A 19,696-nucleotide genomic window follows, 5' to 3' on the forward strand; every position below is an offset into this window, starting at 1 on the left:
CGCCGAATCTGCTGGCCGCCCTTCCGCTCCATCTGCACAGCCTCGGGGTCGCGCGGCATCACGGGGCTTGTAGTCCGTCCCGCGGCCGCGCCTCCCGACACTACAACTCCCACGGGGCAGCGGGACGCCGCTCCCGCACAGACCGTGTAGGCCGGCCACCTCGCGGCGGGTAGGGGCTGCCGCTGCGGGGGCGGGGCGCAGAGATGGCGGACGTGGTCGTGGGCAAGGAGAAGTGCGGCGAGCAGCGGCTGGTGTCGCTGCCCCTGTCCCGCATCCGGGTCATCATGAAGAGCTCCCCCGAGGTGTCCAGCATCAACCAGGAGGCGCTGGTGCTCACGGCCAAGGCCACGGTGAGGCGGGGAGGAGTGAGGAGCGTGGGGCGGCGGTGGGGCCCAACCGGAACCATCGCGCCCCGCCGGGCCCCGCGGAGCTGCCCAGTCCCCTTCGCGTGCGCGCGCGCGCCCTTTTGAGAGCCGTCTCATTCCCCTCCCACGCCGCGCGCGCCCCAGCTCCCGCGCGCGCTCTTCGCCCCGCCCATCCGGCGCCTCGCGCGCCCGTCTCCCCGCCCACTCCGCTGCCGCCCGCCCACTCCGCTCCCGCCCTCCCTCGCGCGCCCGTCTCCCCGCCCACCCCGCTCCCGCCCTCCCTCGCGCGCCCGTCTCCCCGCCCACTCCGCTCCCGCCCTCCCTCGCGAGCTGGTCGCCACGCCCACTCCGCTCCCCCCCTTCCTCGCGCGGGTTTGGCCTGGGCGGTAGCGTGGAGGCGCGCGGGCCTTGTTTGGTGTCTCCCCCGCCTTTTCCAGTCACCGTACTCCGGGCCCCAAAGCCTCTCCTTTTGTCGCTTCTGGCCTGTTTCGCGGCTTTGGGCCCCAGCTCCTCAAAACGGCTCATTGAGAGGGCCGGCGGCTCCCTCAGGAGGTACGGCCCTGCCGCTCGCCCACCCTCTCCCAGTCTCCTGGGCCAGAATTGAAGTAATTTCGGGGACCTCAGTTTTAGTCCCCTCCTAGGTCCAGATAGATGATTTTGTCTCTTAATTTGGTCTAGGTAGGCCAGACCTTCCTGTTCTTATCCTGGGCCAGGTTTCTGCTGCAGAGTCTCCCTCACTTGCTTTAACTTCCCTTCGAGTCTGTTTCCCAGGCCGGCTAGTTCGGTAGACGGTAGACGGTGTCCGGTGCGGTGAGTTGGTCAGAGCTAAGGGAGGGGGGGATCACGTGGTCTTGGGATAGCTGTACAGTTTCGTTCTGTAGGTCTTAAGGAATTAAGAGATTTGCAGGCACTTCTTATTCCCTTCTTGACTAACTTCGATGGAGTTAAAGTAGAACAGAGAGGGGCTCAGCTCAGGTGGGCTGCCCTCGGAAAGGTGTCCGGGCAGAATGGCAAGCTGACCATTTTTTACCTTTAAGCTAGTGACTGTTACAGTTGTCGGCGGGCCACCTTAGACACAGTGTAGTCAAATACAAGACTAAAAGTCTGTTCCTGGCATAGAATTTTTGGATGGTCTCTTGCCAACCCTTCTAACTAGAGATTGGGCATTAAACAAACACGATTCCTTGTTGTATGGCTTTTAAATATTTTTCATAAGTTAGAAATCTAAAATAAACTTTCGAGGGCTTCCCTGGTGGTGCAGTGGTTGAGAGTCCGCCTGCCGACGCAGGGGACACGGGCTCGCGCCCCGGTCCGGGAAGATCCCACGTGCCGCGTGGAGCAGCTGGGCCCGTGAGCCATGGCCGCTGAGGCTGCGCGTCCAGAGCCTGTGCTCTGCAACGGGAGAGGCCACAGCAGTGAGGCCCGCGTACCGCAAACAAAATAAAATAAACTTTCGGGAAATTCCTGCTGCCCTGCCAATTTTAATTCAGCCTTGCTTTCTTTCCGACCTCGTATGTCTCCTTTCTCCAGTGATTTTCTGCAATTCGATCAACCAAGATAATCTGAAATCATCTAAACTTAATGTAATTAAAAAGTAAGGTCTGTGGTAAATTTTCAAAGCACACCTTTCATCTTAACTTTCTCATTTTGTTTTAGGAACTCTTTGTTCAATATCTCGCCACCTATTCCTACAGACACGGCAGTGGAAAAGAAAAGAAAGCACTCACTTACAGTGATTTATCAGATACCGCAGAGGAATCGGAAACGTTTCAGTTTCTTGCAGGTACTTAGCCTTTGAAACATTCTGGTTAAAAAACAGCTTTTTCCCTGCTTTTTTTCTGCTTTCACTGAAAATGACATTTTGCTGCTGTCTCCAGGTGTCAGAGTTTACCTGGCATGGGGCGAGAGTTTGAGTTTTGTTCAGTGGAGCATGTTTGTAATGCAGTTCACCTAGAGCAGGAATTAAGTTGGCACCTGCACGGGGCTGTCTGGGTGGGTGTGGGAGCCGGGCAGCCCACCCCCTCAGACTCGTCCTTACTTGGCTGGGGAAGCAGAAACCCATAGTTGTTGCTGTGGAACAGGCTGTGTGCACCACAGCTAAAAAAGAGCGTCCGGTGACCCTTGGGGCCAGCCGCTGTGTCAGGTGGGTCGGGCCGGGCTGCTCCTAGTGGGTGCCGGCACAGAGCAGTGTGGTTTGCAGCCACTGGAATAGATACAGGTGTTGAGCCTTCGTCCAGAGGCAGTGCTGGTTTCCTGCTATGTAGTCAGAATTTTGACTTGTCTTGGAACCTGTTTTGGAGGTCATAGCAGGAACTAGCACGTTTGAAATTTGCATTGCTGATGTTAGCTTTATGTTTTTAAGATATATTACCAAAGAAGATTTTAGCTAGTAAATATCTGAAAACGCTTAAAGAGAAGAGGGAAGAAGAGGAGGAGGAGGAGAATGACAACAACGATGAGACTGATGACGATGAAGCAGAATCCTAAAGCAGAAAGAAGTGCTTTAGAGATCAGCCTGGTGAGGACCCTCATGGATCAGCACCTTTGCTCTGGAGCAGGCATTAGTCTGTTCACGCTTCGGAGACTTCACGTACATGATGTTCTTTCCTGGCTGAGACCAAGCATAATGTACCTCTGCCATAAATAGCCCAAAGGAAAGGAACACAGACAGTAGCTTCTCTTCCCCAGGCCCACACTGCAGCTGGAGTGGGAGAGGACCAAGAAGGGGCTGCGTACCGTGAGACACAGCCAGCCTGCAGCTGTAAGCTATAGAGGCAAAGACAACTTTGCTTAACTTTCTAGTTTACAGATAGATTTTGAAGAACTTCTAAATATCAGTGTGTAAATTCACATAGGTATATTTTGAAATTCGTTCTTGTGAACAGCTAGATCCTGTTTTAGCTAAATGTGTAGTCTCTGGGTAGTATGTTACATTTGAATTTTCGTATTTGAAGAAAATTTATGGCTTTGTATATGTCCAAATACTGCATTTTTTTTAACTGTAAAGAAATAAATTTTTCTTTTTTAAAAGCTGTATATATTTTTATAGTGAAATGTTTTATGAAACTAGTTTTAGAACCCTCTATTATTCTAATGCCCTTCTTATTATCTGGAAACATTTGTGAAATTTTAAAATGAGTACTTTCTTCTTTTTATTTTTCCTTTTTATTGGCGGCGCCGTGAGTCATGTGGGATCTTAGCTATCCAACCAGGGATCGAACCCACACTCCCTGCAGTGGAAGCGCAGAGTCTTAACCACTGGACCACTGGGGAGGTCCAAAACTGAGCACTTTCTAATACTTTTATTCCTGGAGAAAAATTTCAAGTCAAATTATTAGATCAAATACAGTAAGAAATATTACCTCTGTGTAAGCACGTTTTTCTTAAAAAATTATAAAGCATTTTGTATATTGAAGATCTCGTTTTACTGTTCCTTTCTTTACACCTATAGTAGTTGTCTTTACTGTCCACAAGAGAAAACCATAAGCCCTATTTTTTTTCACATAGGGTAAATTTTGGCTTTTGCCTTTTCTTTTTTTTCTTCCAATTGAGTTCGAATTTTCATCCAGTAGAATCACCCTTTAATGTCCATTCTGTTGGTTGTGTAAGCAATCAATATATAGAACAGTTCCATCACCCCAAACATTCCTCTGTATACCCTTGGAGTTAGTTCCTTCCCTTATCCCCAGGCAATCAATCACTGATGTTTTCTGTCCCTCTTGTTTTTAAAATTTATTTTAAAATATTTTAAAATCCACTTTTTGGTGTACAGTTCTGAGTTTTGACAGATGCAGAGTCATGTAACCACCACCACAATTAAGATACAACAGTTCTGTCACCTCCCCCAAATTCCCTCATGGTTAAACTCCTTCCTACCCTTTACCTTGGCAGCCACTGATCTAGCTGTTCTCTGCCCCCAGAGGAGGAGTCAGCAGACATTTTCTGGAAAGGGCCATGTGGAAAATACTTGAAGTTTTATGGGCTACATAATCTCTGTCACAACTAGTCAACTCTGCTGTTGTAGTTCAAAAGCAGCCACAGTCAACACATACAGGAATGAGCGTGGCTGTACGTCAAGAAAACTTTATTTCTGGACACTGAAATTTAAATTTTATATAATTTTAATGTGTCATGAAATCTTTTGCCTTGTTTTCAACCATTTCAGAATGTAAAAGCCATTATTAGCTTATAGGCCATACAGAAACACAGCAGGCCACATTTGACCCACAGACCATGGTTTGCCCACCCATCTTTCCAAAGCGTCATATAAATGGAATCACATAGTAGTAGCCTTTGAATCTGACTTTTTTATATTTAGCAGAGTGCATTTGAGATTCATCCATGTTGTTGCAGGTATTGGCAGTCTGTTCTTTTTTATTGCTGAGTAGCATTCCTTTGTATGGATATACCATTTGTTTATCCATTCCACAGGTGAATGGATAATTCCCAATTTGGGTTGTTTCCTGTTTTTTCTTTTTCTCCCTTTTTTTCCTTTTAAAAATCTCAAAAATTTTTCTTGTTTCCGGTTTTGATGATTACAGATAAAGCCCTATAAGCCTTTGGCACAGGTTTTGTGTGACCATACGACTTCATTTCACTTCGGTGGAATTGCATACTTCATTTTACCAGAAACCACCAAACTGTGTTCTAAAGCGTCTGTACTATTTTGCATTCCCACCAGCAGTGAACCAGAGCTTCAGCTGCTCTGCAAAACTCGGTATCAGTTTTTATTGCTTTAATTTTAGCCATTTTAGTGGGTGTTGGTTTTAATTTGCATTTTTCTAATGACAAATAATGTTGAACATCTTTTCATTTGCTTGTTTACTGTCTATATATTTTCTTTGAACTGTCCAGATCTTTTGCTCATCTTTTTACTGGGTTATTTTCTTTTTGTTGGGGTTTCAGAGTTTTATATGTTCTGAATACAAGTCCTTTGCTAGATTATGTGATTTGCAAATATTTCCTACCTGCCTGTGGCTTGTCTTTTCATTCTCTTAACAGCATTGTTCAAAGAACAGAAATTATTTTTTTGAGAAATTCTTAATTTTGAGGAAGTCCATTTTATCACTTTGTTCCTTTGGGGATCATGCTTTTCTTGTTGTATATAAAAACTTGTCACCAAACCCAGAGTCACAAAGATCTCCTGTGTCAGTGTCTTTCAAATGCCGAACTGCCTTCAGTACCTCTGCCTATAATAACGTGATGCTGTTTAAGAAATGCCCAGGAAAAACGGTTTTTGTGTGTAACCAGCTGAAACATCCTTAACCTGTCATAAGCCCTTCAGATCCAATTATGTAGGGAGCTTTCATCCTTCTCAGTTCCTTCTTAAACCGCATGCTAGTCTAGTACAGTAGCTTCCTAACTGGTTTCCTCACCATCTTTACAGCCTGTTTCCTCTTCCCATCGTGCATGCTGCTATCAGATCATCAAAACAATTTTATGAAGATTAATCTTTTTTTCCTGGTAAGAAGCGTTAATAACAGCTGATATTGGAGTAGCCATTGGGGGCTGAGCCTCTTCTGTGTGCATTGTGCACTTTCATCTAAACTTCACGACTTGCAAAGTATCCATATTTTGCAAAGAAGAGAATGAAAGCTCAGGTTAAGGAACTAGTCCAAGGCACACCTAGGAAGTGGTGGAACTAGGATTCAAATCCCAGACTACACTCTTCACTGGAGCTTAAACTGTGTGGTTTTCTCTGCACTGTCAACGGGGTCAATTCTTAACTTGGCAGTCGAGGCCCTGGACACTGGTCTTACTCTGCTTTGTATCCTACTGTTTTCCTACATTAACCTTCCATTCCTGCTGAGATGGGCTCCTTGTCCTCTGTGGCGCGTAAAGATCCCTTGCACGTCCTCTGATCAAGGAGCTGTTTTCTTTTGTGAAATCTTTTCCTAATTCACATAACGTCACATCATCGTACGCTGTTTTTACACTTAGGTTTTCACAGTCAGATCATGACTGCTCTGGCCATCCACTGAATGATAGTGAGATAACGGGAATGTAACAACGTAAGGCCATATTTATTAAGTAAGGATACTGTAGGTCTCTCAGCAGTTTGTGTGTATTCTTTCAGTTTCAGCTAGCATGTGCCAAGGCCTGTGGGCACCAAGATGCTTTGTGGTTTTGGATACCAAGAAGTAAGAAGTACTAGGTCCTGTATACATTAAGGGGAAAAGAAAAAAAGAGAGAACTACATCTTGATTTTATTAGGGGAAAAAAAAAGCCTGGAACAGAATACACCAGAGTGCTAAGAGTAACTACCTCTCAGTGTTGTGATTACAGATAATTTACAGTTTCTATCTTTATGTTTATCTGAATTTTTACATTGTCTGTAATGAACACATTCTCTATTTTACTTATTTATCTTTGGCTGCGTTGGGTCTTTGTTGCTGCGCGCGGGCTTTCTCTAGTTGCGGTGAGCAGGGGCTACTCTTCGTTGTGGTGTGCATGCTTCCCATTGTGGTGGCTTCTCGTAGCAGAGCACGGGCTCTAGGTGCGTGGGCTTCAGTAGTTGTGGCACGCAGGCTCAGTAGTTGTGGCTCGCGGGCTCTAGAGCGCAGGCTCAGTAGTTGTGGCGCACGGGCTTAGTTGCTCCGCGGCATGTGGGATCTTCCCGAACCAGGGCTTGAACCTGTGTCCCCTGCGTTGGCAGGCGGATTCTTAACCACTGCGCCACCAGGGAAGCCCTATTCTTTTCTTAAAAACATTTTGCGTAAAAATCAGAAAATAGCTTTGGCTGTTTCAAAACAAAACAAGAACTTTGGCCTGCTTTAGCAACAATGTGCATCCTAGGGATTTTCCGCTATTTTTTTGGTTTTCTTAACCCAACCCTCCTTTCCTTTCCCAACACCACATATTCTTTCAGTACAGACAGAAGTCAAACACCGCCCAGAGGGAGGTCACCAGGCCCAGAACCCCAGATATGGTCAGCTTTGATTCCCATACAACATGGAGCTCAGGGCTTTGCACTCGATTGGGGTTTAGCTGAATGACTTTTTTCTTCTTCTTATGGCTGCTAGAGTAGGAACACCCAGCTCATCCTAGGTACCACATTTGTTCAATTCATTCCTGATGCTTTTATCCCCAGACCCCGAATTCTCAGGGGCCCAACGTATGGAATAAGGCTCTAGACTTCTATCACCAAAGGCGTGCTTCCACCTCAGAAGCCTGGAACCTTAACCCGTATGGAAGGAAGTCCCCAAATAAATATGTGAGTAAACAGAAGATCTTTGGGCGAGGCAGCTGTAAATACGAGGAATTTTATTTTATTTTTTGCTGACATACTATGAGGCAAAACAAAATTGACACCATACAAAATAACTTTATAAAATATCATTCACATCATATTGTATCAGATTTACAGCATTCTGTGCATGTTAAGGGTTATGTAAGGAGGTGAAAAAAACACTATGCCAAACTTTTTAGTATTAGTTTATATACACACAGTAAGAAACAAAACAAGTAACTGTTAGGTTTTCCATGAATTTATTGCAAAAATAGTGCAAACTACTTAACCTAGTAAGCTGTAAAACAAACTCTAAAGGACCCAGCTAAGCTTAAACACGACAATAGATGCTCAGTGTCTCAGCCTTTAGCTTTCTTCACCAGTTTAATCTTTGTCAATCAAGACCACTCCCCGTCTGTTCAGTCTGGGGTGAGTGCTGGGGAACAGAGAAGTGTGAAGACCGGCTCTTCAGAGCCCAGATGGATCCGGCTGCCTAGTGCCAGCAATACCTTTAGGATCATGCTACTTACTCAATGGCAATTTTGTGAGGTCTGTGTTGAAAACATTAAGATGCTATGATGTTTAAGTCTGACCTTAGAAATAAGTCGTCCAACCTCTTGATGATATGGAGAAAAGAATTAAGAAAGCAGCATGAACAGAAAGGATTGGGAACATTATTGTCTGCTTATAAACATGGTATCCTTTTTCTCAGGTGTATTTGGGTATAAAGTATTAATCTCCTGGTGGGCAACCTTTGAACCAGATATTGCAGTACGTTAAAAAAAAAAAAAAAAAAAAGATACTGTATCCCTACAAGAGTAACTTTAAAATCTCTTTTAACAGTCTACTGGGGTCCAAAAAGCATATATCTAAACAAAATCATAAGAGCAGAACAAAATGCTACGTATAAAAGCTAAAGAAACAAAATGCAGCATATTCAGGTTCTTTTTCTTGAGGTACCTATATAAATTTAATCACCTGCCCCAAAGTACTCTTGTTAGGTAAAAAACAAAATGCTTACTGGTGAGCCAATTGTAGGGCATTTATTATTATTGAGAAAGTGCAACAACGCTGATCTTTACATGCAGCATACTAAAGGATGATTTACTCTTTACAAAATATAGCTTAAGTATTGACCTGATGGAATTTTAAAAATTAAAAACATTTAACTAGAATCATCCCAATTTTTTTGAGATCCTGAAGCGAAAAGCCTCCCAAATCAACTTTCAAAGTTATGCCACTAAGGAATGTTGGTTCTCTTGTAAAATTCAGAGATCTCTTTAAAATAGTAAAACTATATACTACAGGAAAGATCCCTAATTTTTATTTCTTATTGGTATAAAATCAAATTCTTAAGACTCCAAAATATTGTGTTACCTCCAAAGAATTAAGTTAAAAAAGATTGCCATAGTAGGAAAAGTCTAGACTTGTAAACTGCCAAATATAAAAGCATGGAAAGTCATCGATCTACCCGATTTTCTCACCTGCCAGAAAGCTTTCCTAACTTACAGAAACCCTGGGGCTGCTGCTGCAGGCAGCACCCCTCTCCTCCCCCCCCTTCCACGGCCAGCGGCCCTCCCTTCCTCTGTCTATGGTCACCAACACCCACACCAGGAGGGTGGGAGAGATGAAATCAACAATAGTCCATTCGCTGCTTATGAAATAAACTTATAAAATACGCCAGAGGAAGGCCGGGAGGGCACGTGTGGTGAAAAAGCAATGACAAGAGTGTTTGTGAGTTGTTTTTGGTCGCCCCTTCATTGGCACAGAAAATGAAGTGATAGCTACAAATATATGCGTAGAAGAGTCTGGAATTTGCTTGTAAAATGTCAAATTTGCTCTTGGACATAATTCTATGTTTCTTTTCTCAAGAGGGCAGTTGGGATTCCAGTATACGTTAGTGTTTAGTTGGCTGGGGTGATCTATCAAATTCCATGGCCAATTGGGCTTTTTCTCCCCATGTACAATATAAAATATTTAATTTCATACTGATTTTTTCAATGCATTAGGATTCAACACAAAAGGCACAAAATAAATAGATATTATTAAATAAACAGAAATTATGATTTCAAGCTTTGTGTGGAGTTATAGTTCACTGTTTTGTTACTTTTTCCAATTCAATTTGACAGACTTAGTAAATAGCACCCAACTGTTTAACTGAGGTAGATCCACATTGTAAAGAAAGCTGGGTCCCCTCCATTTTATGTCTAAATTTAAGATGCTTTTACAAAAACAAAAATCCATTTAATCATATGCAGAAGCAATGACAGGTGGCACTACCGGAAGAAAGCTGAGAACATGAGCAGGTTTGCAAAGGTTTGTGCCTAAATCATGCTCTTCATCAGCCATAAATACATCTCAGACTGGAGGGAAAAAAAATCAAACATTTCAAAATAACCCTGAAAAAGTCTCAAGACTTTCAGAACAGGTCTTTTTGACTGACTGCCACAGAAATGCACAATGGTCCATTTTCATCAAGCAATGGCAACAGCCAAGCCAGACCAGAAACAGAGCGAGAGAGAGAGAGAGAGAGAGAGAGAGAGAGAGAGAGAGAGAGAGAGAGAGAGCGCGCGCGAGACAGAGCTGTATCACTGAAAGTTTCCCTTTATAACTCTGGAGAAAAGACTTGTTGAGTTATGATATAGCATCTTGATCTGAACAGTTTAAACTCATTCTGCCTAATATTTTTGCATACTGTGAAACTTACAAATTTAACATCTGATTAAGGCTTAATTTAAAGTGGCATTACCACCTACCATCATGCAAGCATTGGACATCCTCAAAACACACAGAATGGTATTAAACTAAAGACAAGGACAGGAAGCCTCAGATTTGTATTTAGCAGGTACTATAATTTTATATTTAATTTTACAATTCATGTAAGCAAATGAAAAGTTATACAGAGAGGCCAATGTATATAAATACTAGTTTATACAGGAACTGTCAATGTACACAACAGCACTGCACGGCTTCTATACTGCAAGCACAAGACATCGTCACGTAGACCCACCGCACAGGTAAACGAGTCCGCAGACAGTACGCACAGTACCACCTGAAGTGAGGCCCTTTAGCTGCTCAGCTTCTTAGAAAACAGTAAACTTTAAATGGTCATAATACATTTTGATTCAAAATGTCTTCTAAAATTTTTTTTGTGGGAGAAAATTAAGAAGGGGCAAGATCTACCTATGGAACTTTTGAATTCATTTTTGTTTTTTTCAATTATTTTATAAAAATAAAATAAAACTAGAAAAGTCGATAAAACTCAGGGTTAAAACCCCTCAATACATATTAGGTAAGTAATCTGAAGTGTACCAGAGGTAAGAAAAAATCTGGATTTAGACACTACATTCTTGTATTTAATGAATAATTAGCCACTTTGCTGCACAGAAACTTACAATTATTCCCTTAAAACTTTTTAAAAAGTAAAAACTCACTTGCCGCTACAGTTACAAAACATGAATTTATACCTTCAACAACTACATGTAAAATCCACTATCAAACTCAGGAGGCGAATTTCAGTTCAGTGCTAAACCGCAGACTTCCAGGGTTTTAGTCGCGTGTCTATTTGGCTTTGAAGAGGAGCCCACGTCATCGCTGTGTTACGGCCCCCCAAAGCCGCCCGCAGCCCCCCCGGTGCCTGGTGCCTCTGCCTTTCAGAACAGAGGATATGGGGGAGACGGAAGGGCCAAGAGCTGCCACCTTGAAGGCTTTTCTAGACAGTTTAAAATAAGTAACACTGGGCTATTTCCCCCGCTTAAAACCATCCACTGACAGAGAAGGGTGGCTTTTAACTAGACCGTCGGCCAAGAAAACTGCTCAACTCAATACCTGGCTTGGAAAAGTCAGAGCTAAAACCCGCATCTTCGAGACATCAAAACCCGAGTCCTCCGTGCACAGCTCCAGGTGACACCACTCCCGAGGAAGCAGTTTCCCAGCACGTCACAAAACAACAACAACGCGGGGCACTCCGACAACTGAAATGGCACCTGACATCTGAGGACTTCCCACGCATTTTACAAAGACAGGACTCCGATTCCAATTCCTTTTTGAAAACAATCTAGTTCCATTACGCTCAACATTCTCATTGAGTGACCTTGAGAACAAACCCCCCAGGTTTGCCGGCGGTCACGGTCAGCACCCGACTAGGAGCGGGGTCCTGTGGACGGACGTGCTCAGGGCCTGGGAGGAGCCACGCGGCCAGAACCCGGCGATTTCCCGCAGGAGCCAGTGCCCAGGAGCCGAGGAGCGGTGCGGCTTCCAAGGCAGAGAGCCGGTGCCTGAGCGTGCGCCGGGCCAGGCTTCCTTCCCAACAACGCAGCCGCACCGTGGTTTCGAAAGGACACTGAGGACTGGACTTGAAAGGCACGGAGGCTGAGACGGGGTCTCCAGAACACGTTCAGTCTGGCACCCCTGGCCTCTGGAGGCCAGGGGAGGCCTGGGCACCGCCTGCCCCCTGGGTCAGAGGGGCTGCCCTCTCCCACCCCGCAGCATCGTTCCCAGCATCTCCAGAGTCCAGAGGAGCCCTGGGCCCCCCAGTTCCGTCCAGCGGGGCCGGGCAGCCCATCTGCATCGCACCCCCCCCAGCCCGGTAGGTGGTGGTGGGCAGCGAGGGGGCACATTCCTAGCATCAACTCATGGTTCTGAGGACCTTGAAGATTCCGGAAGTACCGAATGAGGTTGGCCTGAACATCGAGCTCCTGGAGACACTTGGGGGGGGGGGAGGAGTCAATATTTGGTGTTGTAGCTTTAACTCTGAACTACTTGAGGCCAAGGAAGTTGTAACTAGGAGATCATTCAGCCTCCTCCAACCGCCTAAAGAAGGGGGGTGAGGTGAGGACCCAAGCCTACAGTCACACCACCAAGGGCGTTTAAAGATCTAACGCACCTGAATTTTTCACATCAACCAATAAGACAGAAAAGTATTAACAAAAGCACCAGTAATCTTCAGTTCCCTCATCTTTAATGATCTTTCATGAACACAAAGATGCTGGGGGAGGCCCACGTCGGGACGCTGGGGACATGAGTGCAGAAAGCAGGTGGGAGATCTGAGTCAACGGCTGACATCACTAAAGCGAGGAGCCGGCCGCCGCGCAGCGGCCCCCGAAAAGCCCTGTATGGGTTTCTGGCTGAAAATGAGGCCACTTCAGCGGAGCCCAGCAACCCCAGAAGCAGGTCAGCAGAGGTAGCGGACGCTCCCCAGTGTCCACGCTTCTCAGGGTGGTCTGTGTCTATAGGACAGCACGACTGCAGAATTACACATTCTTAGACTGCAAAGGACACTTGGTGCTTTCGGAATTAAAGCGCAGCACGCGGCGTTGAAGGCCAGGACTTCCTCGTAATGGCACACCTGGAACCTCTCTGGGCCAAAGTCAAGGTCTGATGAGCGCCCAGAAGAGAGCGGAGCTGCCTCCTCACACCCAGACGCCTGCAACTGCAACACCGCCCAACTGTCCCTCCAGAACTCAGGAGCAAACCAGCGCAAGTGATCGGGAGCAAAAGCTCACCTTCTGAAGACGAGAGAACACGAGGAACCTAAAGAAAAGACGCGAAGGAGCAGGGGGGCGACACTGACCAACCCACAGCAGCGTGCGAGCAGATGAGATTTCTGACAGCAAAGTGGTTCATGACACGTGATGCCGAGCTCTCCCAGGCCAGTCTTCCCGCAGGCTGGCATCCTGGTCCAGGGCGCCAGCAGCAGGAACCCCTACTTCAAGACGCTGCCGCCCTGGACCCTGTGCTCCTTTCAAGCAAAGGGCCTTGGATTTGAACAGAACCTTTTGCTTTCAAACCTTAGCTCACTTTAAAGTATAGAGTGATTAGTAACTCAAGGCTCCCAAGTCAAAGGTCAACGACATCTGCACTGCATTTTGAAACCATGCAGCTACTGAAGTACTATTTGCACAAGAGTCGGTGTTTAAGCACCTTTGTGATTTTACAGAGTGTACAAAAAGGGAGAAGGGAGTAGAAGGAGACACTTTCAACCCATTCATAAGTAAAGCAGAAAAAAAAAGTGCTTCCTTATGTCAAATAGGAAAGTGAAAAGCCAGGACAGTGGGTCGCTTCCAGGTCCCACCACACACGGCCCTGCACCTGAGGACGGTGCAGAAAGGCCCTTGTGTTTCCTTCCTGCTGGCCACTGAGAGTCCTAACATCTCGGAGCCGGGCAGCCCTGAGGAGTCCCTGGTCCACCCTGGACACGCAGAGAGGGAGGAGGGGACTGCCCGTGGGTCACAGTATGGCACACAAATTTTCAAGCCAGAACTGAACAGAGAGATGTTCACAATTCAGTTGATTCAGGCAACATTTTGGCTATTTTCAGTGTGGATAGCTACACTTAAAAGCAAACATGAATCTATTGAGAATTCAGAGGTAGCCTTTATCTGCGTTTATTTATTTATTTTTAAACTAAAAGGTATTAGAAACCACCTTCTGTAGTGATATGGCTAAGCCAATACATTCACTTTAGACAATAAAATGGCAAAAGATCCAAAAAAGCACTAAGTGAGGGCACCGAGGTGGCATCGACGCGACACTAACACACACTCAGATGGCTGGTTTGGGTGGAAAAGCTCCTTTGTGTGTCTGATACTGTGTAACCTGATCACAGACAGAACTACACACTGTGAACTGGAGCACACACTTCTCATCTGGCCAAATCACGAGGCCTAAAGGAACAGCCTGCCTTTCAGGTCTGCCTGGCACCTATGGGTTAAGCCACCAATGACAGTTTTGACATAACAGCGACCTCATGGCTTTCAAATGACGGGTGACCAAAGAGAAGCAAGGGAGGCCCTGACCCTCTAGTAACATTGGCCGTTCAGATGCTTCCTATCCAAGCTGTCAAATGCTGGAGGGAGCTAGCAGCAAATGCTTTAGGGAGTCATGGCAAATAACGAGGAATTAAACAGACCAGAAGCATTCAAAGGATTTACAATTAATCCTCTTAGAATTAAATCTCAGACCGCAAGGAGAGAGCACACTCTTCTTCCAATACACTGCAAACTTCCTTCCAGAAAAAGACAGCAACGAGGCTAATCTGTCCTTCATGAATGGTCAACACACACACATACACATGGCTGTAGAGGGGGAAGGGCAGCGGCCAGCCCACACGGCTCTAACACATAATACTGAAAAACGTGGCAGGATCACTAAAACAAAGCAACGCATTGTATTACATCATTTCTGCTATCCTAAATCTATTTACAATCATTTCAAACAAGTACAGCAGATGCAAAGTTGGACATAATAAAAAGGAAGCTGTCAAAAAATCAGTGCAATTATTTCGAGTTGAAAATTTTCCTTACAAAAGAAGTCAGCATGTGTGTGTAACACGGACAGCCCTATTACGAAGTCACACGTGCACTGTGTCTACACTGAGAAACGTCACAGCAGCCGAAACTGCTGGCACGGCAGCTAGAGAGAATATTCTTGGTTACTTTGGGGGAGGGCTTAAAATACAAAGTATTTGCATTCTGAAAGTGAGGCGTATGAACACTGAGGAAGTTTCTATTCATTGTACATTCCTTTTCTCATGAGCGTGAGAGATGAGTTAAAGAGAGGTCACAGGGAAATTTCTATGGCTTGTCTGGGCCACTGGGATTGTCCACTCTCTGGATTATGTCAACGTCTAAAGCTCCTCCTAATGGAACTGCCTTAGGTGTAGGAAAATGCCCATGAAAAATCCTCTGAACTGCCCAACAGATCAAAGTCCCACTCAAGGACTCCATCCAGATCCTGACGGGTGGCTCCATGAAACAGCCTAGTGCTTCCACGGCGCCAAGCAACGAAGAGAAGCCGCCCCAGCCTTCAGAGGCCTCCTCGAGACAGTCTGGTGTCCCAACTGCACAACGCTTGGCCGGTCTACCCTTAACATATTGTATCAAATATATAATCTGACTGAAAAACTGCCTTGTAAAAATAAAATTTAAGTCACCCTGCAGATCAATGTTAAATTACATTGCTGCGTATATAAGAAAAACAATTCATCCAGAAAAATTACATTTGTGGCTTTCAAAAATAAATCATCCAGCAAACTTGCAGGTAAACATTAGGTAATTTATAAAAGTTGGGGAAAAGAATTTCTATCATATTCATCAGGTACCACATGCACTGGAATATCCGTATCAGCCAAATGAAACCAGAGCAGAAAGGAAACAATAAATAGCAACATTTGCATTTAACAATAAAAATAACATACAATATAACATCGACACCCACCCGCCCACAACCCTGCTGCAGGAATTGAACTTCAACTGTCTCTTCTAATGAGCACACGCCGGGGTAAACATCACAACAGCACTGCTTACGGCCAGACTCACAGCACGGAAATCACTCCACTTCCAACAAGTCCCTCCTGGGGAAGCCAGCGCAGTGGCCAGGGATCGCTCGTGGTTCTAGAGTGCAAACATCCATGCACGGGAGTGTGAGGACACTACCAAAAAGCAACACAATCTTGAAAAGAGAAAGCAGACCCTAAAGTGTAGTATCAAGTGTATATGTGAAGTCTTCTCAAAACAGAAAACCAAAACCAAAATAAAACAATCCCTTTCTAAAAGTATAGGTATGCCCAGCTTTACAACATTTATCTGAACTAGGAACATCTGAGCTTATTATAATAAGTACACAAACAGCAGGATGGAATCTCAGCAGGGCCAAAGGGCTCTCCTACAAAACGGCGACTTGAAGCAGCTCCCCCGGGTTTCTTTCATCGCTTAGCTATTAGGGTGAGAGCTTGTCGAACGTAATAGGAAGTGGTGAAGGGATGGGAATATGTTAACTTTTCTTACGGTGAATATTTTAAAATATATTAGGAAGAGTACCAGGATAAGGGTCTAATTGGGAGACCTCTTCTGAAGAGATAAACCCCAGTTTTTCTTTGAAATTAATCCAGATTTCTACTTCATAATTTTCACATTCAGTTTGCTTAAAGCAAGGCACACCTTACTTAGTGGGGTCAGGCAAAGCCGGCGAGTGGACACCTCTGCAATTTGCACAGCCCCGCACAGGCCTCAGGAAACCTGTCAAACGCAGGCAGAGGCCGGAGGTGCCCGGAGCCCTTCTCCGGCGGCCACGAGGTTGCCCTGGGCGGGCGTGACCCACACAGAACGGGCAGGGCCCCTCTTGGCTTCCACGCGAACAGGGCTTGGACTTATTCTACTGCACCTTGAGGTTTTACGCTGTCTCAAAATTTATCCTAATAATGGGGGGGGGGATTGGTAGAAATTTGGGAAAACAGTTCTTTACCTGAGAAATTGTAACTACAGCCATTTGAATTCTGAATCATCAGACATGTACAAAGGTATGCAGCTAACCCAGCTGGAGACATTTGCTTTATGAATGCTTTTAAGTAGTAAAAGTTTTATAAAACAAGCGCAGGGCTGTAACAAGTACCTTTCTCAAAGTACTCTGGCCTTCTAGAAAGAAAACTTTTCCTTCAAAAGGATTTTTCAAAAATTTCGGTCTCATTTTCTGCCAGCCTGTGATCCTGCCCAGTGTATTCGCTTAGAAAACGTTTCCCTGCATTGCTGGGGAGTCCCTCCCTGCTGGGCCCTCAGTGCTTGAGGGAGCACACTCTCCAGAAGGCTCTAGATTAGAGGTTCTCGGACTCCAGGCAGCCCTGGACCCCCAGCTGATGGTGTAAAACGCAGATGCCCAGCCGCCACCCCAGAGGCCGCAGCGAGCACAGGAGTCACAGCGTTTTTACGGCCAATGCCCCGACCACCGAGATCCTGTTGCAAGTGGTAGAAACATACCTTCGAGACACACGGTTCTAGATGATCCTAAAAATGACTGAAAACTAACCTAAGTTCAGATTTTAAAAGTGTATTAGTGAAAAGGTTCCCTCCTTAGCTTGAACGCTCCCGGTAACTTAAGCCACGAGTGTACTGGTGTCCTTCTGAACAGGAGAAGGTGCCACTTGCTAACGAAGTGACAGGGAATTGCAACATTTTTAGAGCAGAGGCTTCTGTCATTTAAAAAGACAAAAAAAAATAGATACAGCAAGAAGAGACTAATGCCATTAATAAGACACCCACATGCACACACACGCGCGCGCGCACACACGCACGCACGCACACACACACACACACACACACACACCACTCGAGTATATATTGTCACAAATAATAGTCACCCCTTTGTCGTTGCCGCCAAAATCCAGGCCGAGTGTCCATGACAGCGCTTCCCCGCCCCCGCGGAGCCCTCACACAAGACCGAGGCGGGCGCTGACCCCAGCACGAGGCACCCTGGTTGGGACCCTCACTCCACCACAGTGCCAGAGGTAATGTCAGGCCGGGATGGGAGGGCCGTCAGCAGGGCCAGAGGAAACCTACAGAGCACGAAGCAGCACTAGGGAAAGGCTCATCTCCTTCCTAGAATCTCTGTACTGAACGTGGATTGGATTCTCAGAAAACCGCCTACAAGGACAAAAAGCCCACTGCGCACAAACGGAGCCCTCTGCTGTCAGCCCTGTCGAGCTGTCCACGGTATCATTCTTAGTGCAACGGATTCTAGATTGGCAAACCCACGTCCGGGGCCCAGCACGCAAATCCTAGCAGAAGGGTCTGCCTCTGCTGCTGGCTTCGCCATCAGCCATCCTCCCGAGGGCTGGGCTCCTTCGCGGAACGCGGGCCTCGCAGCCCGCAGAGCGCCACCACCGACAGCCTTCTCTGTGTTTCAGTGCATAGATCCTATGACGCTTGTCTAACAAACCACACGCAGAGAGAAGTGCACGCTGATACGCAGACTCATTCCCAGGAGTGGAAGGATACATACATTCCATTTGTGCTTAATTGGCTGAGCGACACACGGGGATGAGGCGGGGAGGGGAGTGACTGCTGGAAGCACACTCCGTCCTCCTGAGGGTCCAGGCTGCGCGGTCTACACGAGGGGGTGGGCCGCGGGCACTGAGTCAATTGCATACTCCTGTACTTAAGCACTGAGAAACCACAAGGGTGGTCCAGGCTCCAGGCTCCAAAACACTCTTGATATGCTAAACAGATCACAAAAGCACCCCGTAGTCAGTAAAATGAAAAACAGCATCTATCTATCACATTAATACTGCAAACCAGATATATATACTTTTCTCTTACATTAAAGACATAACAGTGAAAAAGGATTGTACTGTATTTATCACCACAGACCCGTATTCTTTAGAAACTTTGGAAAATAAATGTCACAGTCCTATAGGACAAATCTTATGATTAGACTGTCGGCATATTGTCTTTTTTCTTTTTTTAAATAAATTTTTATTAAAATGGCACTTGTCTGCCAATCCCTCTGGACCTATAAATGTTGTAAACACACACGGCCCACCTTCTGCCACCCCTCCTTCCTTCGGGCTGAGTGAAAGGCGGGCAGTGGCAGAACGAGAGACACCAGGGCGCCTCGCCTGGCCCCTGCCCTCGGATCCCGGACAGCTGGTGGGAGCCAGGTCAGGAGCACACAGGTGTCACTCTGAAATAAACTTTAGTGACAGCATCAGAATGTTCAAGGCTTTAAAACCACAATGTGTTTTATGTTGCTTTCACTCTCACAGAACGTTCACAGCTAGTTTGAGCCCATCAATTTCATATAGAATCATGTGTTAAAAACAAGTAAATCGAACGACCAAATAAATTAAAAATGTTTTAAAGCCCTGAGTTCATAGACTGGTTTTAGGAGATTTTTAGGAAACACGGGACTCTATTTTCATAAGCAGCTTATAAGATTTTGGCAAACCATATTTCCTACGACAATGGGGTCTCATACAGGTCTGCAGTTCAAAATCCAAGTTTGAAATCTGGGACGGAAGGCATTCTGGAAAGTGGAGAATCTACTAAAATCAATGGCGTTTCATGTTCGATGCTGGCTGTCACGGAAGGGCTGGGCATTTGTTGGTCTGAGTGTAGCTGGTCTCATGTGAATCCAACTCGGTACACAATCGTAAACACTAAAACATGTCAAGCAAAGTACATGGTGCGCAGCGTGTCCTGATGGACCTGGACTGCCTTTGCCAACGCCTGGTGGTCTCGTCCGTTACTCTGCCCGGAGGTATGGCTTCCTTCAGCACTGTGGGGGTGGGGGACAGAGAGAGAGAGAGAGAGAGAGAGAGAGAAAGAGAGAG

At 45.9% G+C, this 19,696-nt stretch overlaps 2 protein-coding genes across 8 annotated transcripts in view; one reads left to right on the top strand and one right to left on the bottom strand.

The window, feature by feature from the left end:
• Positions 1-108: 108 nt before the first annotated feature.
• On the top strand, positions 109-3,394 carry CHRAC1 (chromatin accessibility complex subunit 1). Its single transcript, XM_004265297.4, has 3 exons — positions 109-350; positions 2,022-2,148; positions 2,728-3,394. The coding sequence occupies exons 1-3, from the start codon at positions 204-206 to the stop codon at positions 2,850-2,852; spliced, it is 399 nt and encodes a 132-aa protein (XP_004265345.1). The 5' UTR covers positions 109-203; the 3' UTR covers positions 2,853-3,394.
• Positions 3,395-7,611: 4,217 nt separating this feature from the next.
• Positions 7,612-19,696, bottom strand: part of AGO2 (argonaute RISC catalytic component 2) — a 108,030-nt gene continuing 95,945 nt past the window's right edge. For all 7 annotated transcript variants that reach the window (XM_049700882.1, XM_049700883.1, XM_049700884.1 and 4 more), the window contains one exon: positions 7,612-19,641. In XM_049700882.1, coding sequence (XP_049556839.1) covers positions 19,523-19,641 — 119 coding nt within the window. In that variant the 3' untranslated portion in view covers positions 7,612-19,522. The remainder of the gene's footprint in view (positions 19,642-19,696) is intronic.

The sequence above is a fragment of the Orcinus orca genome, chromosome 17 (assembly GCF_937001465.1).
Source record: "Orcinus orca chromosome 17, mOrcOrc1.1, whole genome shotgun sequence".
NCBI classification, from domain to species: Eukaryota; Metazoa; Chordata; class Mammalia; order Artiodactyla; family Delphinidae; genus Orcinus; species Orcinus orca.